The 24,666-nt window shown below is 36.5% G+C and overlaps 1 protein-coding gene across 11 annotated transcripts in view; it reads right to left on the reverse strand.

Moving 5' to 3' along the window:
- The window catches only part of EYA4 (EYA transcriptional coactivator and phosphatase 4), a 299,810-nt gene that overhangs the window by 39,388 nt on the left and 235,756 nt on the right, over positions 1 to 24,666 (reverse strand). For 6 of the 11 annotated variants that reach the window (XM_065931318.1, XM_065931326.1, XM_065931323.1 and 3 more), the window contains 7 exons: positions 21,721 to 21,787; positions 19,953 to 20,095; positions 19,632 to 19,775; positions 17,846 to 17,925; positions 15,593 to 15,776; positions 8,020 to 8,156; positions 4,267 to 4,350 (listed from right to left, as the gene is read on the reverse strand). In XM_065931318.1, the coding sequence (XP_065787390.1) occupies positions 4,267 to 4,350; positions 8,020 to 8,156; positions 15,593 to 15,776; positions 17,846 to 17,925; positions 19,632 to 19,775; positions 19,953 to 20,095; positions 21,721 to 21,787 (839 nt within the window). The remainder of the gene's footprint in view (positions 1 to 4,266; positions 4,351 to 8,019; positions 8,157 to 15,592; positions 15,777 to 17,845; positions 17,926 to 19,631; positions 19,776 to 19,952; positions 20,096 to 21,720; positions 21,788 to 24,666) is intronic. The other 5 variants (XM_065931327.1, XM_065931324.1, XM_065931325.1 and 2 more) reach the window with 1 other exon arrangement.

Consider the following 24,666-nt stretch of genomic DNA (forward strand, 5'->3'; position numbering starts at 1 on the left):
TTGGATATGCCATCCAACCATCTCATCCTCTGTCATCCCCTTCTCTTCCCACCTTCAATCTTTCCCAGATCAGGATTTTTTTCAAATGAGTCAGTTCTTTGCATCAGGTGGCCAAAGTAATGGAGTGTCAGCTTCAGCATCAGTCCTTCCAATGAACACCCAGGACTGATTTCCTTTAGGATGGACTGGTTGGATCTCTTTGCAGTCCAAGGGACTCTCAAGAGTCTTCTCCAATACCACAGTTCAAAAGCATCAATTCTTCAGTGCTCAGCATTCTTTATGGTCCAACTCTCACATTCATACATGACTACTGGAAAAACCATAGCTTTGACTAGACAGACCTTTGCTGGCAAATTAATGTCTCTGCTTTTTAATATGCTGTTTAGGTTGGTCATAGCATTTCTTCCAAAAAGCAAGTGTCTTTTAATTTCATAGCTGCAGTCACCATCTGCAGTGATTTTGGAGCCTCCCCTCCCCCCCCCACAATAAAATCTTTCACTGTTTCCATTGTTTCCCCATCTATTTGCCATGAAGTGATGGAACCAGATGCCATGATTTTCATTTTTTGAATGTTGAGTTTTAAGTCAACTTTTCCACTCTCCTCTTTCACTTTCATCAAGAGGCTCTTTAGTTCTTCTTCACTTTCTGCCATAAGGATGGTGTCATCCTCGTATCTGAGGTTATTGATATTTCTCCTGGCAGGCAATCTTGATTCTAGTTTGCACTTCATCCAGCCTGGCATTTCGCATGATGCACTCTGCATATCAGTTAAATAAGCAGGGTGACAATATACGCCTTGACGTACTCCTTTCTGGATTTGGAACCAGTCTGTTGTTCCATGTCCAATTCTAACTGTTGCTTCTTGACCTGCATACAGATTTCTCAGGAGGCAGGTCAGGCGGTCTGGTATTCCCATCTCTTGAAGAATTTTCCAGTTTGTTGTGATCTACACAGTCAAAGGCTTTGGTGTAATCAATAAAGCAGAAGATGTTTTTCTGGAATTCTCTTGCTTTTTGTATGATCCAATGGATGCTGGCAATTTGATCTCTGGTTCCTCTCCCTTTTCTAAATCTACTTTGAATATCTGAAACAGTGAAACAGTTCACGTACTGTTGGAGCCTGGCCTGGAGAATTTTGAGCATCTTTGCTAGCTTGTGAAATGAGTGCAATTGTGCAGTAGTTTGATCATTCTTTGGCATTGCCTTATTTGGGACTGGAATGAAATCTGACCTTTTCCAGTCCTGTGGTCACTGCTGAGTTTTCCAAATTTGCTGGGTTACTGAGTATAGCACTTTAATAGCATTATCTTTTAGAATTTGAAATAGCTCAACTGGAACTCCATCCCCTCCACTAGCTTTGTTTGTAGTGATGCTCCCTAAGGCCCACTTGACTTCGCATTCCAGGATGTCAGGCTCTAGGTGAATGATCACACCATCATGGTTATCTGGGTCATGAAGATCTTTTTTGTAGAGTTCTTCTGTGTATTCTTGCCACCTCTTCTTAATTATCTTCTGCTTCCGTCAGGTCCATACCATTTTAGTCCTTTATTGTGCCCATCTTTGCATGTAATGCTCTGTTGGTATCCTTAATTTTCTTGAAGAGATCTCTAGTCTTTCCCATTCTATTGTTTTCCTCTATTTCTCTGCACTGATCATTGAGGAAGGCTTTCTTATCTCTCCTTGCTAGTCTTTGCAACTCTGCATTCAAAGGGGGTATATCTTTCCTTTTCTCCTTTGCCTTTTGCTTCTCTTCTTTTCTCAGCTCTTTGTAACCTCAGACAACCATTTTGCCTTTTGCATTTCTTTTTCTTGGGGACAGTCTTGATCAATGCCTCCTGTATAATGTCATGAACCTCCATCCATAGTTCTTCAGGCACTCTGTCTATCAGATCTAATCCCTTGAATCTACTTGTTACTTCCACTATATAATCATAAGGGATTTGATTTAGGTCATACCTGAATGGTCTAGTGGTTTTTCCTCCTTTCTTCACTTTAAGTTCTGAATTTTGCAATAAGGAGTTCATGATCTGAGGCATAGTCAGCTCCTGGTCTTGTTTTTTGCTGACTGTATAGAGCTTCTCCAGCTTTGGCTGCAAAGAATATAATCAGTCTGATTTCAGTACTGACCATCTGCCAATGTCCATGTGTAGAGTCTTCTCTTGTATTGTTGGAAGAGGGTGTTTGCTATGACAGCGCGTTCTCTTGGCAAAACTCTGTTAACCTTTGCGCTGCTTCATTTTGTACTCCAAGGTCAAATTTGCCTGCTACTCCAGGTATTTCTTGACTTCCTACTTTTGAATTCCAGTCCCTATGATGAAAAGGACATCTTTTTTGGGTGTTAGTTCTAGAAGGTCTTGTAGGTCTTCATAGAACCATTCAGCTTTCAGCCTTACTGTTTGGGCATAGACTTGGATTACTGTGATATTGAATGGTTTGCCTTGGAAACGAACAGAGATCATTCTGTCATTTTTGAGACTGCACCCAAGAATTGCATTTCAGACTCTTCTGTTGACTATGGGGGCTACTCCATTTCTTCTAAGAGATTCTTGCCCACAGTAGTAGATATAATGGTCATCTGAATTAAATTCGCCCATTCCAGTCCATTTTAGTTCACTGATTCCTAAAATGTCAATGTTCACTCTTGCCATCTCCTGTTTGAGCACTTCTAATTTATCTTGATTCACGGACCTAACATTCCCGGTTCCTATGCAATATTGCTCTGTACAGCATCAGATATTACTTCCATCACTAGTCACATCCACAACTGGGCATTGTTTTCACTTTGGCTCCATCTCTTCATTCTTTCTGGAGTTATTTCTTCACTCTTCTCCAGTAGCATATTGGGCACCTACCAACCTGGGGAGTTCATCTTTCAGTGTCCTATCTTTTTGCCTTTTCATACTGTTCATGGGGTTCTCAATGCAAGAATACTGAAGTGGTTTGCCATTCTCTTCTCCAGTGGACCACGTTTTGTCAGAACTCTCCACCATGACCCATATGTCTTGGGTTTCCCTACACAGCATGGCTCATGTTTCATTGTGTTAGACTAGGCTGTGTTCCATGTGTTCAGTTTGACTAGTTTTCTGTGATTGTGGTTTTCATTCTGTCTACCCTCTGATGGATAAGGATAAGAGGCTTATGGAAGCTTCCTGATCGGAGAGGCTCTGGGGGCAACTTTCATTACCTATACTACAATTCACCACAGATTCACTAAGAGTGCAATTTAGGAGGTAATGATTTAGTGAAATTAATTTATCACTAGAAGTTGGTATCACAGACTCAATGGACATGAGTTTGAGCAAGCTCCAGGAGATGGTGATGGACAGGGAAGCCTGGCATAAAGCAGTCCATGGGGTCACAAAGAGTTGAACATGACTGAGTGACTGAACGACAACAAGACAAAGCTTAACAAAGTTGTTAAAAACTGCATGTTGAGCTGACATGAGACCCTATAAAATAGTGTGACTCTATAAAGATGTTAAGGGGACACTTCCGCATCATATGAAAAGGGACCGGTCAGATACAACTTCGACTACAGTGATCAAAGGCAGGCCATGCTGTGAACTGACTCTTGTTAAGACTATGAGTCCTACAGAATCAAAGACTCAAATGGTGTTTCCAGCCGAAAAGTCTGTTGCAGGTGCATCAGTCTCTGAAACAACCTCACATGTCTATAAAACAACACTGGTACAAGAAGCAAGTGAATTATAAAAATAATGGCAAGAGACAAAGGAAAGTAATGAGACCATCTGTCTCAATATTTGTGTGTGAAGGCATATTACCTTCAGCTACTACAATATGCTTCCTCAAAGTTACCAAAAAATAATTATATTCATAAATCCAAAGGAACTGCCAGACAAAAGATTACTTCTTACTTCAAATGTCATTTCACAGCAACATTTGGTGCAACATGCCAATTCAAACAATTTCTTAAAGTTCCCAGAGTAGAAGATAATACACATTTCATAATGTTTAAAGTGCATTTCATAAAAACATTTTCTAAAATAACTATGTTGGATTAAGAAGCTTGGTTTCTAATGTAGAAAACAAACTTATAAGGAAGAAGAAAAAAAATACAATTTTAAATTATGTTTTATAAAATTTTTCAGTTCATGCTGAATAACAATGAGCTACTAGAAATAAATAATTAGGAGCAGATTTTATAGGCTGCAATAAAAACACCTCAATGCATTTTTAAATGGCTTTTAAATTTATTACAAATAAAATGCTACAAGGTGTCTTGGGATAAAATTTTTTGAATCCTTACCTTGCCATACTTCTGGGCATAAGATCCTGTAAGCAGTGAGTGGAAAACAATGATGGTTTCATCCAAGTCCCAGACAAACACACGCTGGAGAAAAAGATAAATATCAGAGAACCATCAAGTTCTAAGGAAAGAGAAATCTCTTTACAAGTAGAAAGCATCTTGCTTTGTTGTTGGATATAATCTTGACACCACTGTAGAGAAAACTGAGTCCCTTGGACAGCAAGAAGATCAAATCAGCCAATCCTACAGGAAATCAACCCTGAATATTCATTGGAAGGACTGATGTTGAAGCTGAAGCTCTAATACTTTGGCCACCTGATGTAAAGAGCTGACTCATTGGAAAAGACCTTGATGCTGGGAAAGACTGAGGGCAAGAGAAGAAGGGGCCGACAGAGGATGAGATGGTTGGTTGGCATCGCTGTCTCAATGCACATGAGTTTGAGCAAACTCTGGGAGATGATGAAGGACAGGGAAGCCTGGTGTGCTGCAGTCCATGGGGTCACAAAGACTTGGACACAACTTAGTGACTGAACAACAAATGCTACTCTATTATTTTTTTCCCCAAATTTGCCAGATTTATTTCCTGTAAAACCTAGAAGGAAGAGTGACAAATAAATATAATAAGCTGAATTTAGATGTCCTAATTTCAAAGAATTCATCCAAATATTTACTTGCACTTAATTTCCAAAAAGACATATTTGGATTTTATGATAAAAGTGTGCTTTTACAAAATTTTAGGTGATGAAGTTTAGCAATTCATGCAAGGAATTAATTTTTTATGATTAAAAAAGTAATAATCATGTTTTATTGTTTTAAAAAAAAGAATCAGGCACTCAGAAGGAAAAGCAAAATGGAAATCATCTTTATCTTACTATACTTAGGTAGTAACTACCATCACTGCATTCAGGTAGCTCTTTTTTCAGTATTGCAAATATACATTTGTGAAAACAGCATCAAACAATATACACTATTTTACTTTAAGAATTAAATTTTTAAAAATATTTAAAAGAATCAATGAGCAATCCCTAAATACAAATTGTAAAGTGTGGACCTTAGGGTCACATTAGGTGATAAGATATGTTGTTTGGCCTGCACATTGTTTTGAAAGATTTCAAATAATCGATCAACATTTTGAGAGTAGACTTCTTGCAAAGTTCAGGGTTCTGACTGTAGTGGACAAACTTCCGATCTGTAGCAATGCTGGCTGACATTCCACGGAGCAGTGATGCAGGGGCCACTTGAGACTGGCCAGTGCTTCCTCTTCTTCAAAATCTGCAGGCTCCCTCGCCCAGCCCACTCATTTATATCACGTCTGCCTTCCTGAAGGCATTTTAATCTGCTACTGTTGTTCTTCACATTGTCAACCACAAATTGGCACTTACCAAGAGCACTGCCAAGGACGGAACAACAAAAGCATTTGCCACCTGCCTCTGCGGAGACTGAACACCATGCTGCTATAAGCTGTTGACCTTCAACAACCTCTGGGGGAGTTCAGGTGGAATGAGGCACCCTGTGTTCAGCGAATCTGGTCTTTAGATAGTTGGATGTTTTTAGGAACAGATTTTGCGGCCTCAATCTTTGCATCTCCTCACGTTCAGTTCAGTTCAGTTCAGTTGCTCAGTCATGTCCGACTCTCTGCAACCCCATGGACTGCAGCACGTCAGGCCTCCCTGTCCATCACCAACTCCTGGAGTTTACTCAAACTCATGTCCATTGAGTCGGTGATGCCATCCAACCATCTTGTCCTCTGTCGTCCCCTTCTCCTCCTGCCTTCAATCTTTACCAGCATCAGGTTTTTTTCCCAAAGAGTCAGTTCTTCGCATCAGGTGGCCAAATTATTGGAGTTTCAGCTTCAGCATCAGTCCTTCCAATGGACACCCAGGACTGATCTCCTTTAGGATGGACTGGTTGGATCTCCTTGCAGTCCAAGGGACTCTCAAGAGTCTTCTCCCCCACCACAGTTCAAAAGCATCAATTCTTCAGTGCTCAGCTTTCTTTATAGTCCAACTCTCATATCCATACATGACCACTGGCAAAACCATAGCTTTGACTAGATGGACCTTTGTTGGCAAAGTAATGTCTCTGCTTTTTAATATGCTGTCTATGTTGGTCATAACTTTTTGTACAAGGAGCAAGCATCTTTTAATTTTATGGCTGCAGTCACCATCTGCAGTGATTTGGGAGCCCAAAGAAATAAAGTTTATCACTGTTTCCACTGTTTCACCATCTATTTGCCATGAAGTGATGGGTCCAGATGTCATGATCTTAGTTTTCTGAATGTTGAGTTTTAAGCCAACTCTTTCACTCTCCTCTTTCACTTTCATCAAGAGGCTATTTAGTTTTTCTTCACTTTCTGCCATAAGGGTGGTGTCATTTGCATATCTGAGGTTATTGATATTTCTCCCGGCAATCTTGATTTCAGCTTGTGCTTCTTCCAGTCCAGTGTTTCTCATGATGTACTCTGCATATCAGTTAAATAAGCAGGGTGACAATATACAGCCTTGATGTACTCCTTCTTGATTTGGAACTAGTCTGTTGTTCCATGTCCAGTTCTAACTGTTGCTTCTTGACCTGCATACAGATTTCTCAGGAGGCAGATCAGGTGGTCTGTTATTCCCATCTCTTGTTGTGATTCACACAGTCAAAGGCTTTGGCATAGTCAATAAAGCAGAAAGATGTTTTTCTGGAACTCTCTTGCTTTTTCGATGATCCAATGGATGTTGGCAATTTGATCTCTGGTTCCTCTGCCTTTTCTAAATCCAGCTTCAACATCTGGAAGTTCATGTTTCACATACTATTGAAGCCTGACTTAGAGAATTTTGAGCATGTCTAGAGAAGCACTAAATCCCTTCATGGTGACATCAGATCCTTATGACAAACAAAAAACCTTTTGTAAAATGAGTGCCTAATGGTATTGAACTCCCCTTTCACCAAACCTTATATATTGACCTTCCCCCACTGCCGCTAAGGAGCAGTCTTTCAGAGCTCTCTGAGATGCTGCCTCTGGGGCAGCAGTCCTCATTTTGCCCCAAATAAAACTTAACTCGCAGCCTTCAAGTTGTGCATCTTTTTTAGTTGAAAACATCAAGGAAGTGATATTTTAGGAAGTGGTATAATGACTATTCCTTGACCTGACTAAATCTGAAGATTAAACTTTTTTTCATAATTAAAATACTCAGTTATACAAGAAGTAACACATTATGGTTAAGAACAGTTTATTTGATGTTTTGTAATAAAATCAGCCTGCTTAGTATGAATATACGTCAAGAGATCCATCCCAACTTGAAAAAATGACACAGATATAAATATTTTACCATATGTATCAAATGATTAAAATTTTTCTCACTATCCAATGACCACCTTTCCTTTCCATGCAGATTAATTTTATCTTTTAAAATTTACTGACCTATATGAACACCTTTCATTACCCTATTACTCCCAAATAGAGCGCTTCTTATCGCACAATGGCTTTATTTTTAAATAATAATTTTCTATTTGTGCCTTCTGTATGAAAAGATCCAACTATCTCCAGCCTGGAATTTGTAAAGCATCATTTTTAAGTTACTGTCTTTAATTTTGTTTTATAATGGATGAAATCTACAGTTTTAGAGCTGTCAAATGCCAGCTTCCATTTAGGTCCACTCATTTCATGATACGTTCTTTTAAGTTTGAAACTTCATGAAACTGTAAAGTATAGAACATATTCAACAGGATAAAATATCTATTACGTCTCTTAAAGATAAGTCAGCATACCTCCAGGTCACTGTCAGGAGGTGGGGAGGGATTATTTTTCCGGCCTCTTCCTCGGGACTTTGACCCAGAACTCCTGCACGTTCTCTCATCAAGATCTTTGATGGGTGTGGAGGGGCTTTGCACAGTATCAAACTCTCCTGTAAATAACATAAATTGTGTCAAGAATAGCACTTTATTTTTAGATCAGGTATAAGTCTTCATTATGAATTATCTTAACAAAAAGCTCCTTATGACAAAATAAAGATGGAAAAGATATAATCCCCAATACATAAAAATCCTAATTTAGTAAAAAATTTTTGCAGGTCACATCATTTTATCCTAGATTTGACCTATGTGAGCTATTAAACCTGAATACCTTTGGTACTCTGGATGCTCTCAACTTGCCTGTCTCTATCACCACCTACATATTTATCTAAATTTAGATCTGTTCTCAACTCCCTATGTCAGAAGAGAAGATCCCATTCCTCCACATTGTAAGTATGACTTCTTAGCCTCAGCTACTGGGAAATCACATTCCACTACTCAAACTCTCTTATCTTCCCTTCAATTTCACCCTTTCCTGGGGTTGGGCAGTGGGGGGGAGGGGGTCGGTTCGGGCACAGATTAAAAAGTCCTTCCCTTTAACCTTGCATCTATAGAAACTATTTACTTGCTATCTTTTCTTTTTAAAGGATCTTCTCTTAAAAGAATAGGCATACTAGTCCTGTCCAATAGAAATATACTGTGGGCCATGAATGTAACCACACATATAATTTTAAATGTTCCAGAAGCTGCATTTTTTAAAAATGTAAAAAGCAACATGTAAAATTAGTTTTATTCTTATATGTTAATTGCTCTAATATATTCAAAACATTATCATTTCATTATATAATAAATATGAACATGGCATGTTTTACATAATGTCTTTTTCACACTCAGTCTTGGAAATCCTGAGTGTATATGACACTTAGAGCTGACTTGGATCTGTAGCAGCTACACGTGCCTACTAGGCCCCTGAAATGGAGCTAGTATAGACTGAAGTCACTGGCTACAGAACCGAATGTCACATTCATCTCTAATTTCTGACATCTCATTTGTCATAATCCAGCTTTAGTTTACCAAAACTCTAACAAAACTATTCTTACCCGGAGTCTCCAAAAGCCACTAAAATGACCCACGCAATAATAGACAGACCCAGTCCTTACCTTCTTGGATCTCTGTGCTACAAACGATTGATCCTCTTAAACACCACCTGCTCAGAACCACTTAGTAGCTGATACCCTGCTAGAATCTTCTAGAATCTGTTCCATGAGTCCTTCTCTGTCTAGGAGACATGGACTCCTTTTCTTCCTCCCATTCCTCACATGCTGGGATTTAGTAGTTCTACCTTTTGATCATTTTCCCACTCCACACCATGCTGGCAATCTAACCTTCTCATAGGTCAGTCACTTTCTACTCGATGATGCATACATCATATTGGGTCAAATCCTTCGTTACAAACTTTATGTTTAATTGGGTTCTGCATGTCCCCCAGATACTGAAAGTCTGCCATGTCTAAAGATAAGTGATGGAGCATCTTATGGGTGGAGAGCATGGAGCAGTGGCAGATCTGTGAGGAAGGTTTTAAGATAAACTGAGGCAACAACGAGGTACCATAAAACCTCACAAGTAACAAGAGTCCAATTTACCATATTACTTCAAGTGTTTTATTCAATCTCTCTGAATCTTAGTTTCTTTGTATATGAAAACATCAGTAATAGCAGCTACCTTTTATTACTGAGGTAAATCTAATTTAATTTAAATCATATGCATAAAGTTAAAATGTCTAGGAGAATCCAACGGCAAACAATATCAAAGTTACACAGTTTTTAAACATAAAGATGTTATGACTCTCCAGTTGTTGTTGTTGCTGTTTATTTGCTAAGTCGTGTCTGACTCTTTCTGACCCCATGGACTGCAGCCCACCAGGCTCCTCTGTCCATGGGATTTCCCAGGCAAGAATACTGGAGTGGGTTGCCATTTCCTTCTCCATGACTCTCATGCCTTATCATAAAAATTAGAGTAAAATAATTACAAGAACAGCCAAGCAGTTACTAATCTAAATACACACATCTGAACAAACTAGATAAAACTTAAGTAATATTTTTTTCTGAGAAATTCTAAGTAAACAATTTTTACAAAGCTAATCTCTAATAATTTCTAATGGTCAAATGTTTTCTTTGGGAAACACTGTGTGTGTCAGGGCAGTATCAAAGAAATGTCTGCTCCAAATACTATTTGCTCTTAAAACACTGCTAGCACAGTTCCTTGCATGGGTTTTTGTTATCGGATGTATGAGAGTAAATAACATAACAAAAGATTCTTTAGCTATGAATGCTGACTACAGCCCAGTGTCATAGTAAATCATGTTTCAGCTTACTTGTGCAGACATTAAAGGAGGTTTTGGCTGTTTAAACACACAACTAATTTTTAAAAAATCACACAAAATGTTTTCTATTTTCAGTTATTTTTATAAAATAGAATTTTTCTAATTTGTCCTAAAAATTAAATGTTCTTTTTCAAGTAAAATACTGATTCAAATTAACTCACATATGTTAAGCTTAAAATGTAAACCAATTTTTGGTTAACATTCTATAAAACCTGTCTTTCTATCCATTACAGATCAATTTTTTAGAAGTTAACTCTCATTAGGCAGTTTTGTTCCTACAAGGTGCAAGAGGTGAAAGGATAAAATCTTACAAAAGCCTGAAATTACTGTCATCAGTTATGGGTGGTTGATTGTTGACTGGATCCATAACAACAGAATTTGGCAGGAACAACTCAGCTACTCAAAAGAACTAGAAGCCAGCAGCTATGACAACAAAGGAGTCAGAAGAATAGAAGGAGAAAGGAAAAAAAACTGGTCATAGGAAGTGTCTCACTCTCCACAGAAGGAGGAGGACTTGATATCAATGATTCTAAGTTACTGAGAGATCTTAAAAGGACTCTAAGAATTTGGACAAAATATGGACAAAAGTGTTTCTGATGAAAGGAAAGGCACAGCCTTTGAAGAAAACTATGAAGAATGGCTCAACATTTATTAAACTCTTAGTATGTGTCATGCACCTTTTTTTTCTATTTTATTTATTTATTCTTTTGGCTGTGCTGGGTCTTGTTGCTGTGTGAGCTTTTCTCTGCTTATGGTGAGCAGGGGCTACTGTCTTTTTTTTTTTTTTTTGTTTCATATTACCATCCAGGCCTTTTTTTTTTTTTTTTTTTTTTAATTTTTCAGTGGGTTTTGTCATACATTGATATGAATCAGCCATAGAGTTACACGTATTCCCCATCCCAATCCCCCATCCCACCTCCCTCTCTACCCGATTCCTCTGGGTCTTCCCAGCCCACCAGGCCCGACCACTTGACTCATGCATGCTACTGTCTATTGCCGTGTGAGGGCTGCTCATTGTGGGGGCCTCTCTTATTGTGGAGCAGAGGCTCGAGGGCATGCAGGCTTCACTAGCTGTGGCATGTGGGTCCAGCAGTTTCAGCTCCCAGGCTCCTGAGCACAGCCTCTATAGCTGTGGTGCATGGACTCAGGTGCTCTGTGGCACATGGGATCTTCCCAGACCAGGGATATAACCCGTGTCTTCTGCATTGGCAGGCAGATTCTTTACCACCAAGCCACCAGGGAAGTCCCAGACACTTTCTTTTTTAAAAAGTTTACTAGAATAAGTGTTTGGCTAAAGCACTGCTCATTGTATCTGAGATTCACCCACACTGTAGACTGGAGCAGTCTGTTTTTTCCTCAATGTGGCTAGAACTTCGTGATATACTATGCTTTATCCATTCTGTTGACAAATATTTGGGTTATTTGTAGTTTTAGGCAACTATGAATAAAGCTGCTATTAACATTCTTGTTTGTATCTCTGGACATAAGCTCCCATTCCCAGCATATCTCTATATGTATGCCTAGCCTATCCCTGTATGTATGCCTAGCCTGTCCCTATATGTATATATTTGGCAGCAGGACTGATGAGTCAGAGGAAAGGCATAGACACAGAACCTTTTTCCAAAGTGGTTGTGTTAATTCACTCTACCAACAACGAGAGTTCTAGTTTCTTTACATCCCTGTCAATTCTTGGTACTGCTAGTCTTTTTTATTTTCAGCAACTGTCAGGGTTTAGTAGTATCTCACTGCAGTTTTAATTAGCATTTTCTTGATGAGTAATGATGTAGAAGACTTTATTTGTTTCTTGCTAATTTAGTATCTTCTTTTATACAAAGTAACAGTTTAAATCTTTGGATAATTTAAAAAATTGGGTTATCTTTCTTGATAAGAGCTCTTGATTTTTCCAGAGCTCTTTCTTGTGAAACATTCTTTACACACACACATGACTAAAGTCTCACTTCAATCTAGTGAATTTGGTCTTTCATTATCCTCTTTTAATAGTGGGAAAACTGGAGACATGTGGGACTCAGTTAACTAACCAAGATGAAAAGGCTTGTATGTGAAATGCTGGTATAAGTCCAGAATTCCTGCTTTAACCACTAGGTAATACCTCCTCCCCTAAATAGCAACAGACTGTTCAGACTACAAAGAGGTCAAACCTGTATGTGTTTGATACACAAACCTGTATGTGATCAAAAGAGTATATAGACTTTATACAATTTCTGTGAGACAGAGGGCAAAGGAATTCATCAAAAGAGCATCAAAGTAAAAGAATAGATCCTAAAGGGGCACGTGCTATATTTGGCTCCTTCAGGTGGAACTGAACTGACCTCCATATCTTCCCAAGGTTCTATCTAGCCTTTCTTCTGATAAAGGCTAAAACCAGAAATTTGAGCTCAATTGATCATTAAACATTTGCTGACTTTTCAAAGGAGAAAGCTGTTAATTCCAGTGCCTCTGTCGATTTCACTCAGGTAATTGCATTAGGGTAGAGTAACACTAGGTAGGAAAAATGCAAATTGGCAGAGAAGTTAAATGTGGTTAGTCCTTTCCATCTAAATCCTCTTGTTGGCTTCAACGAAATGAATTAGCACTTTGCTTTCCTTCCTGTCCTTATGTAAAATGCCATAAAACCTGGAAAGACTACTGGGTTCTGCTGAAGAAACTGGCTTCTCAAAGTTGAAGGGATCTTACTATATCCTTTACTTTTCTACAGCATTTGTAAAGTTTAATTAGCAAATGTACTGTTTCCAAGGTCTCAGAGTACAGACTACTGTTACAAATTGCTAGTTATATTTAATTTTAAAAATGTTTAAAATTTTTAAAAGGAGCTATAAAACTATCAGTAAGCTTAATGTGCTAATCAGTCATCAAGCATTCTGAATGCAAATATCTAAGATAAACTTTATGGTAAAGGCAAATGAATATCTTTTCAAAGATAATAAACTAAAATATCTGTTCTTAATCAGCATGGTAATGTTTCTTTAAATACACTGTCAAATTACCTAATAAGGTAAAGTATTGATAAATAACTGAATGTTATTCGTAATTTTCAAATAACTCAGTCATTACCCATTGCCCTAGGCTTTTTCCTGAGCCAATACTACACATGATTGAATAATTATCTTTTAATCAGTGCCATAACGAAGAACTGCACCTTCTAAGTTTTGGATATTCATATCCAACTTTGTTTCATTAGGTTTATCGCTAAATCAGAGCAACCAGCTGTCTCTTATAGAACATAACGTATGTTTCCATTTTAAACATGGGAGAAGTCAACAGGGAAAGACTTATGAAAAACTGTTTTCATAAATTTTAATTGTTAGGTCTCTGCTTTGAGTCCAAATGCAGAGCCAGTCAATAGAAAATACTCTTTATGCCCTTAAACAAAATAACTCAGATTTCATCAATAATAGAAAAAAATCCCATACTTGTGAACTTGTTTACTTTTCAGATGCATGCCAGCCTGCAAAGGCAAAAATCAAACTTAAAACTGTCTTCACGAAAGCTCTGAGGTCACAGAATTTCTTAAAGATCCAGACAGGTGTGTTGTTATGATTTTGGTTGAGAGAATGATATGGTTACATATAGAAATACTTTCTTCTTTAAACTCAACAGAAAGTCTCAAAAGATCTGAAAATTACATCAGACTATATTCACTGGCACTAGCAATCAATGGGAAGCTGAAGAAATTGCAGTGTTCTCATAGTGAACATGAGAATGTCACATACAAATGTATTACATTCAAAGTCATACACTCAGAATACCTACATTCCTGCATTTAGTATTTTTAATATAAATAAAAGAGTGATTCTGAAAGCTGATTATTCTTTAGATAATTAGAAAGTACCCATCTGTGTCTTTCCTGCAGAGAAACTCTTGTGGTCATATTGACATTCAGTTCAGTCCAGTCGCTCAGTCGTGTCCGACTCTTTGCGACCCCATGAACTGCAGCACGCCAGGCCTCCCTGTCCATCACCAACTCCCGGAGCCCACCCAAACCCAAGTCAATTGTATTGGTGATGCCATCCAACCATCTCATCCTCTGTCGTCCCCTTCTCCTCCTGCCCTCAATCTTTCCCAGCATCAGGGTCTTTTCAAATGAGTCAGCTCTCCGTATCAGGTGGTCAAAGATCATAGTCAATCTTCTATCCAAAGTTCTCAGCATAAAAAGTTTTTCGTGTATAAATAGTTTTCATTCCTGGTTGCTCAATTCTAGTAAATTCCAAAACACTTTGCTGGTCTTATCACTCAGTCTCTGATATCTTGATGATCAAATACTTCTTCTGTGGTTTTGCTTCTGAATAGTTATTCTACCTTGTTGTCCCTATATATTCACCAGTGAGAAACACATTTTACAGTGTGATGAGAACATCAAACATCTTACCTGAAGTGTTTCTACCATTCATTAAGCAAGGATTCTGAAATCATTCATTCTTTAAATTAACGTTAAGACTCTTAATGAAATGTTAAGTATTTACTCAAAGAGGATCAGGACTGAATTGGAACACAGGATTTAGGCTGGGTGGAGGTTAAGGCAAGTGTTAAACATGTCAGCAAATACAATTCTAATAAGAATACAGATAAGCTTCTGGCAATGAAGAATATAATGGATTTTAAATATGTGTTCATCAGACAAAGGTATTAAATTACCTACCAAGGATCCTATGAATATCCTAAGATATATATATATATATATATATATATATATATATATATATATATATATATATATAAAATCCTAAGAATATAGGAAATCTTCACTGGTTTGAGCTACTGATGACTCATAAGGTGAATAAGTCATACAGTTTCTCAAACATAAAGGAAATATTATCAGTTTTACCCAAAGAAGATAATATTACTACTTTTCTATGTTGTTAAGATCTCACAAAATAATTAGTCTGGAAAAAGATTCACTTACCTTTTTATCTTCATATTTATACATATTCTGTCATTTGAGATTAGAATTGCCTATCCCACATCTACTAATAAAAGAAGGGTTTTCTGACATGCCAGAAAAGCCTCACCTAACACAGTGGTACTAGCACAGATTAAACACCAGCATAATTATCTGGGAGCTTTCAGTCTTTTTTAAAAAAGATTTTTTTTTAAATGTCCATTTTCTCTGTATTATTAGATAAGCAAAACTTATAAAAAGTATTTCACCTGGATGAAGATCTGTACCTGGTTGGCTAGTCAGTCCTGGGAGAGATTCCTGCAACTGGTAGGTTGAGGTCGTGGAGGAGGAGCCATCAGCTGTGTTATTTGATGTCATGTATGCTCCATACGTTGATGCAGAGTAATACTGTGCATACTGGTTTTGGCCAAAGGCTGTGTAGGATGGATAATCCTGAAATAACAATCGAGATGTGTGTGTGTGAAAGACATGCTCCTCTGGCATGCTCCAAAGAAAAGCAATCACAATGGTAACAGAAAGAACAGTATCTGGCTCCTCTGGTTCTGGAGTCCACAGCTTTAAGGTGATCCTAAAAAGCAGAGACCATTCTGTGGGCATCTTTTACATGCACACAGTAATGAAATACCCTGTGGGGTTTTGCAAACCAGGTGCAGAACACACATTTTAATCTACCTAAAGGTCATATATGCTTTACTCCCCTGTTCAGAATTACGCATCCAAGGGTATACATTGTCAGATCTCATGCACTTGAAGAAGAGAGAAGGAGATGCTTGCATTCACAGCATTCAATCTCGTCTTCTAAAATCACTGGCAAGAAGGAGCTGTGCCGTTCCTTCACTTCCACACCGACCCTGGGCTGCATTACTGTGGCACTTGTTCCCTTTGTAGGCTGCCCTTGTTAATTTTGTTTTCTTGGCAGGAGATAATTTTAATAAAACGATTAAAAGATGTTCTTACCCAGTTTCTCACAGGCTACATTCCACCTGAGGCCTTGACTTAAATAAATCTTCAGTGAGGTTTTCAAATATTTAGTTTGCATCATTTGTTAAGGAAAAAGGAAAGCCACTGGATCAATTCCTCTCACTTGCTTTTTATTGCAAGTTTTTAATAATTCTAAAATGATCTAAACAGTCCTTCAAAATCCTTTTACGTATTACATTTTGAATCCTCCCAAGTAGAACAAAGCAGTCTTTTCCTTATGCTTCCACTCTGTCAAGTGTATATTTCTATTATGACATTAAAATATTCTACCCCTTGTCCATATTATTTTCATATCTATGTCTTCAGGAGGATTGGATCCTTTCAAAGAGCAGGGAACACTGACTTACAATTCTCAAATCTTCAATGCATAGTCAAAAAAATCTAATGGCTAACAGGTACTCAATAAATGCCCAGTGTATTAATAAATGAGTGACTGAAATTAAACCACCTGGATTATCAAAAATTCTTAATTTTTTATAATAAAATATACATACTGGTCTTGATGTTTAGTGTTTTAAGAAATTATTTTTCAAACTAATGCCAAATTATGCAGTTTAATCTTGTCAAAAATATTATTAACATTATTCCACTGTTTAATCATTAAATTTTCCTCTTAGCCTCTTGTCCTAATAAGAATTGACAGGAGAAGGCAATTAACATAATTCCTTCAGTAAATCCAAAGAGCAAACGCTTGTCCAGTAACTTTTATTTTAACACATACAGAAGTCCAGCAAGTCTGTTAAGAGTAAAATAGTGTATTGCTTACCCATGAAATCAGCTATCCTTCCATCTCAACTACTCTGAACATGACTGAGAGGCAGAAAATAAGAAAGTATCTGAATATATCACAAATTCATCTCCTTCCATGCTGATTCACCCTTTCAGAGACATTGCTTCTTGCTCCACATATAATTCTAACATGATTCTAAAAACAATCGTTAAGTTTCAAAATTCACAAAATGATTAAGCAAACATCACTAGGAGAGCTAAGGAATTCTAGGAGCAGGTATAAAGACAAAAGCAAAAAATTACAGTTCTCAGGAGAGTAGGAACTAAAGTTATCAAAAAATTCATAGAACTAAAAAATGAAAGCCAGTATGGAGTCTGAGATGCATTTTGTTTTGGAAAAAAATGATTTGGGTTTGGACCAAGCATGCTCAATACTCTATATCATAATCTGATTATTGATTATAGTTCAACCTATCAATTTTCATAACTTTTTTATTAAGAAAAAATAAAATTAATTTAGTATGGTTTAAGATAATCGGAAAGGATGCAGTAGATTTTCTCGTTTCTTCCCATGACTAAAACAATCATGGCTTAAATGTTTAAAAGCTAAACCTTTAGCAATCAGGAAACCTAAAATACCCATAATTATACATATCCCAAGCATCTAGATAGCTAATCTTTACTACTCTGAAATTCTGTCTTAACTTTAAATAAATAAAGTTTATTAACCTGATACTATTCTTCAAAAATCTGATATATATAAAAAGCATAAATATATAAAGCTACTATACCTGTTGTGAACCACTGAAATTCGTTGAATTTGAAACTGAATTATTTGCATAAATAGTAGAAGATGGTGCAAAACTAGAACCTAGAGATAAAAGAACAAATTGCATTTTAAAAGTATTTCTTGAAAAATATTAAAATATTTCACTCTGCAGAATTCAATGCAATATATTCTAAATTTTGTTGTTGAGGCAGTGAGATTTGAAATGGAGAGATTTTCAAGGGAAATATGCTTGGCTTTTTCTTGTGACAACTGGTAAATTCCTTCCTTTAGAATTCTGTAGAGTTAAACAGAAGTTTGTGGGAACAGTCTTACCAAGGACTCAGCTAACTTTCCAAGGGCCAATGTCTACACGTACAGAAGTACTCAAAGAATAAAATAGGGATAGTGAGACTACTTCCAGGAAACAACTGCAACTTTTTAATGGTCATATCAACTGCATATGCATACAAAAACTACTCAATTTTAAACAACTGGCTGAGGCTAGCTTAGGAAATAAACATACAGAATCCGTTTAGAAATGAGGCTTCCAGCATCCCATCTTTTTGTTCCTTTATGTCCTTTCCTTAGAACAAAAAAGCTGTAGGCTAGGGCTCAGACCCAAGGGAGAACTGTTTATACCACAATCATCTAAGGTTCAATAACCTAAAATTTTATGACAAAGTCAGCAGGTTATTTAGTTATTTAAAATTAGGGCAAAAACAAACAAACTATCAATCTATAGATTCAAAAAAATATGTTCTCATGGAATGCACTTGTTAAGGAATAAAAGACTAGTAAGGCACCTGATTATTTTTTTTTTATCAACATGTTTTGAATAGCAATAGTATTAGGTAATAATGCAAATTAATGTAGCCTGGAATATCCAATATAAAAGTATTTTGGGGAATAAATGGAAATGTCTCTATGGCCTTTTCCACACTGCCAACTGAAGCTGAGGCATGTATGCAAATATTTATCTACCAACATTATAAGGAAAAAAGACACCTGTCATTTCAGCCAAAAAAGGCCTAAGTAATTATTTCATTTTAGTCAATCAACCAAAATGTCAATAATAGTTCATTTGAATAATGTTCAGATAGCCCCCAAACTATGACTAATCATTAGAAAACAATGACAGATAAAAAGTAAGCTTTTAATGTTTTTACCATGTCACTAAATTGTTTTCTGCAATTACTATACAATGTTCAAAAATAATTTTTAATTGGAGACAAAAAGAAAAATTAAATAATGATCATATATGGAGAAAAAAGCTTTAAGAGGGGAGGTACAAATGATTTAAATATTCCTATTTAAGGAATATAGTACTAACAGGGGTGAGGTATTTTAGAAATGAACAAAAAAAGAAATCCTCAATCATTCAACAGAAAATATAGGACTTAGAAAAGTGCTAACTCAGTTTTAAATTAAATCAAAACAGCATTACATACATAAGGAATCCTTACAAGAAAATGCTGGATTTTGTCATGAATCTTTGAAATCCCTTAAGTAGATGCCAAACATGTGACTGGTGTGGTGACTGGCTTGGAGGTTGCTTTGCTTGGACTTAGCTTCCTGCCAATTTTATGCAACTTAAGCTTAAGTATTTAAATTTAATATGGGTCATGTTTCTTGATGTATGTTGAGCTCTTTTCGTCATGTTCCCCCTTAGTTATCTTTTCCAATGATATCGTCTGAGCAGTGGTAGCATTTAATACTGTCTTCATTGCTATATATTCTTAGTCTGAAGCCAAGGAGTCTCATTCAAAGAATTCTTTTTCATTTAACATGTTTCCTGGGTGACTGCTTACCTGGCATCTGATAAGAATAAGGGGTCTGGCCTGGCTGTGGGGTAGAGAAGCCTGGGCTGTAACTGAGGCACCCACTCTGTAATGGGGACTGAGTTTGCGAGAGTCCACTCTCTGTCTTGATGCCCGGTAACATCACGCCCAGATCTGTTTGGAAAGTGCATGTGCAAACCATTTCATTAGTAAAATGATCGTGCTGTAACATGAGCTGCAACTTATATTAGAATATAAGAGTCTATATAAGAATATTAGAATATACAACTACTAGCCAGCAGGATTACCTGCTTGTAACCAAAGAAGGAGAAGAGAGAAGACGTGAAATACCGTAAGTGGGCAGGCTGTAGGGCTGTCCTGTCTGAGAGTAGGCGGTGTAGACGGCTGGCTGCTGCATCCCCGAATACTGAGTCTGGCCTGCATAGGCGGACATTGTTTGAGCTGCTGGTGTAGAAAGAATGTGTGGATAGGGCCTAAATATCAGAAAAATAGCATTACTGTGGCAACAAAGACTGCATATTATTTTAGACAGCTTAGATTCAGTGAAACCTGATAATAGCCAGGAAGTAATCCTCTTCTTTATCCACAATATCATTTTAACAATATAGAAAAGGACAAGAATCTGAATGTCAGGAGACCGGGCTCTACTATAACCCAGTCTCAGTACCTTGGACAAATAAACTTCCTAAGTCTATACTTCACCTGTGAAAAGAAAACTTTGGTTTAGATATCATCCTGAAAGTCTCTTCCAGGTCTATGTTTCTTACATCTGAAATAGTATTCCAGTTGATATGTAGATGAGGAAAGTGGAGTCCAGGTCAGTTAATTAATGAGCCCAGGCCAGTTAATTAATTAATTAACTCATGAGCATTATTTTCTGTTACCATGCATGACCCAATGCCATGTAATGACTTCAAAAGTCATTAAAAGTTCTAGGGAGAATTCCCTACAAGAACTAAAAATCTTACCAGAACATTTTTATTTTTTGCCTCTGTATAAACTTTTATTTTATTTTTATTTTATTTTTTTGTCTTTTTATTTTTTATTTATTTATTTATTTTTTATTAGTTGGAGGCTAATTACTTCACAACATTTCAGTGGATTTTGTCATACATTGATATGAATCAGCCATAGAGTTACACGTATTCCCCATCCCGATCCCCCCTCCCACCTCCCTCTCCACCCGACTCCTCTGGGTCTTCCCAGCCCACCAGGCCCGAGCACTTGACTCATGCATCCCACCTGGGCTAGTGATCTGTTTCACCATAGATAATATCATGCTGTTCTTTCGAAACATCCCACCCTCACCTTCTCCTACAGAGTTCAAAAGTCTGTTCTGTACTTCTGTGTCTCTTTTTCTGTTTTGCATATAAGGTTATCGTTTTTTAAAAAAGTATGCAGCTTCTTGAAATGTAAAGCCTTTCCCTTCATCTTGCCACATCTTACAGAATGTCCTCAAAATAGATATCCAATCTCTAGCCTATGCTTAAGGATAAACACTGTAGCTGCTGTGGAAAATAACTTTTAAATGTGCATGATCAGGAATCCCAAATCTTATCTCTTTGATGGCAACCAAATTCAGATATACACCCAATATAGTTAAGTTTGAAATGTTTACCACTGTCCTCAAAACGCTGACTACATTAGTTATAAAAGCAATAGTGTATATTTTTCCAAAATGTTTATTAATATTTGAAACCCAATAAAAATATCATAAAGCTGGAACAAATTATGAAGTGTTGAGGTTTAAGTAAAATGCAATCTTTGCAGATTTTCTTTAAACTAGTAAGAGTTTTCAAATTTTTATTAAAAAAAACAGCATATTCTGATCTGTGCTTGATGCTTTCTTCAAAATATATAAATGTTCAGAATTAAAGAAATTGTCTGGACAAAAGTGAATATATTCCTAGATTTGTGAAAGATATTTACTTATAGGTCTAATCTATCTGATGAATCTATCCAAGAATCTATCTATTCAACTATCTATAACATTTATATATATAAATATATCCTGAAGTTATTATATTGTATAAATATGATAATCAAGATAATCCCAGAAAATTATTCTAACAAATCTGAAAGACTGCTGACCACTTACTTGGAAGGATACAGCTGTGGGGAATATTGATGTGCAGATCTGGGGCTGTAGCCACTACTTGTTATTACTGTGAGACACAAAAAATAGAAAAAAGGTTGCTTCATAAATATGTTTCATTGGTTTCACTGGAATAATCAAAACTAATTTAAAGAAATGACCATGTTAGAGAGGTATTTCAAAAAATTTACTCATTTTCTAAACAGAAAATTCATTCGTATTCTAAACAGAAACAGATGCCTAAACATTTTCTTCTAATTAAACTGTTCCATATTTGTTCTAGGAAAATGACATGATATCTTCTCACAAATCAATCCCCTTCATCATTCTTCCATTTTCTCAAATCAGTGGCATGCTCTTATGCGTTAATATGCTATGAATAAATATCCTTGATTATAAGTAATTAAGCTTTCATGATATAAAAGTAAACCTTTTCATTTGCAAACTTCATGTTTTAAATTCCAAACATGATGACAAAATAGTATTCTTCTCTGCATTTACTCTAATAGAAATACAATAAAAATTAAGAAAAATGTGATGTTTCAACCTTCATTTTCAAGTTATAAAATGATAATGCTTTCTATTTCCTTTCATTTTGTCAATCTGATGAGTAGTTAAAATGTAGAGTCCAAATAATTCTCGTAATAACTGGAATATACACAGAAAGCCTGGGTGACAATGCAACATGAAAAAAAGCAGAACTATGACATTCAGCAGCAATCCTATTTATAAATGTATTTTGAACTCTCACAGACTGAACTTTGTTGAGAAGATTTTAAAGGTGAAAATCAGGTCTTATCAACATTTCAGCCAAACATGCAGTCCCAAATTGGACTATTTCCAAAAGTTTGGAAGTTTCTTTTTCCTTTAACCATCTGCCTTGACTAAGACAGATGTATTGCAAATATATGGACCCTAAAGTGTTAAGGCCGTCCCTTCAGAGCCAATCCATACTGGGCAAGCACACAGAGTGTCTTTATTAGGCCATCTGCTGTTCATTCACTTTTCAAAAAGATTAAAGTAGTATACAATGCAGCGCTGGAATTAGTTTAGCCTAATCAATCATAGTTATACTTCAAAGTACTGTGTCCTTTCTAAGTTGTTCATAATTCTGGAGCTAAACTTTCAGAATTGTAAAAGTGACAAATAGGTTTAGGTTGCTAACTATTTTATGAAACATGATATATTTCTATATCCAAATGCTATTAAGTACCCTTGTGATCTATTGCTTCATAAACACATAGAATTTAATGTATTTAAAATGCTATTTGGACTGTAAGCTCTAAGTATGGAGAGTATATTAAAGTTTTCATAGCAATAATGCAGAAAGTACATTTTCAAGAATAGTATGAATCAGTTTTGACAATCACTGAATATGATTTGAGGTGTAATGTCTTAAATGTTTTCAGCAACCAAAATTTAAGTGAATTTGCTAGGTATATTTGAAAATATGTGGAGCAGTGAGCCATTAATTTTTTACTTGTTTATTAAAAACATAAAAAATGTTCAAAACTTTCAAATCAACTCAATGAGAACAAGCCTTTTCTATCACATCATGGGTACTAAACATACATTGTGTAATAGCAACAGTATACCGTGTAGGGAATTCAGTCTGATTCATTAATTAACAATGATTAGCAGAAATATAGTTAAGTAGGGCCTAATTTCACATTTTCATCTCATTTATAAAACTTCATTGTGGTACACGCAAGACTTAGACTATACTAATCAGTTATTCTCAAGATTGTGAAACACAAGGCTTTTCTAAAGTAATATCAAATAATGAAAAAAATACTTAGCTTTTATTGAATTAGCCAAACAAAATTATTTTTTAAAAAGCCTCACATATATGAACACAATTCTGAATATACAGGATGCTTCTTCCCTCTAATGAATGAATCTAAATATCATTAGAATAATGTACCCATAACAGTACAAAGATTCAACTTTTAAAATTTCATATTAATGTCTATATGTTCATTTTCTAAGTAGAAAACAAAACCTTTGACTCAGAAAATTGTTTACATAAAACTTAGAAAATTTATACTCCTTGACTATACAGTATACATTTTATTCTAACTAATAAATCTGCAGATAACTAAAAACAATGACAATACTGGATTAAAGTGAGCTGAGATTATGCTGATCAAAGTAAAGACTGTTCCTACACAGTCTAATCTCTGCAGTATGATTTCTGGAATACCATGTACAAATTTAGGAGACCTTCCTTGTATTCCCTATCAGCATTTAATTAATCAAGAAATGTACACAAAGCACTCAGCTTATTATATTCCATCATTTCCTCATATAAAAGTAAGCAAAGTGTCTGTCTTCAGAATGTCTGAAAATTAGGTAAAACATATTTTTAATGAATATTATCAGATTCTCATAAGGTGGCATCAAGCAATCTTAAGGTTTTACCCTTATTTCTGCAATACCTTAGATCACTGCCTCTCTAGGGGATGAGAGATGGGAGATGAGTAGGGAGATGGGTAGAAATTTTGCCTGCCAGGGAGCATTAAAAATGTCAGGAGACGCAGTAAGCTGTCACAATGGAGGCATGTTACAATTAACTTGGGATAGGTGCTAGGGATACTGATAAAACACCTTCTATTGCAGAAGACAGCTCCTCCACAAGAAAAAAAAAGGCTGCGTTTTTAATAGCAGTGCTGTTGAGAATCCCTGACCTAAATCACTCTGTCCAACTGAACTTGACTTCCCAGGTGGAGGAGTGGTAAAGAACCCATCAGCCAATGCAGGAGGCGAAAGATATGTGGGTTCAATCCTTGGGTTAGGAAGATCCCTTGGAGGAGGAAATGACAACCTGCTCCAGGATTCTTGCCTGGAAAATCCCATGGAGAGAGAAGCCTGGTGGGCTACAGTTCATGGAGTTGCAAAGAGTCAACCATGGCTGAATGCCTAAGCACACGTGCGCGCGCGCACACACAC

Source organism: Muntiacus reevesi, chromosome 3 (assembly GCF_963930625.1).
Source record: "Muntiacus reevesi chromosome 3, mMunRee1.1, whole genome shotgun sequence".
NCBI lineage: Eukaryota > Metazoa > Chordata > Mammalia > Artiodactyla > Cervidae > Muntiacus > Muntiacus reevesi.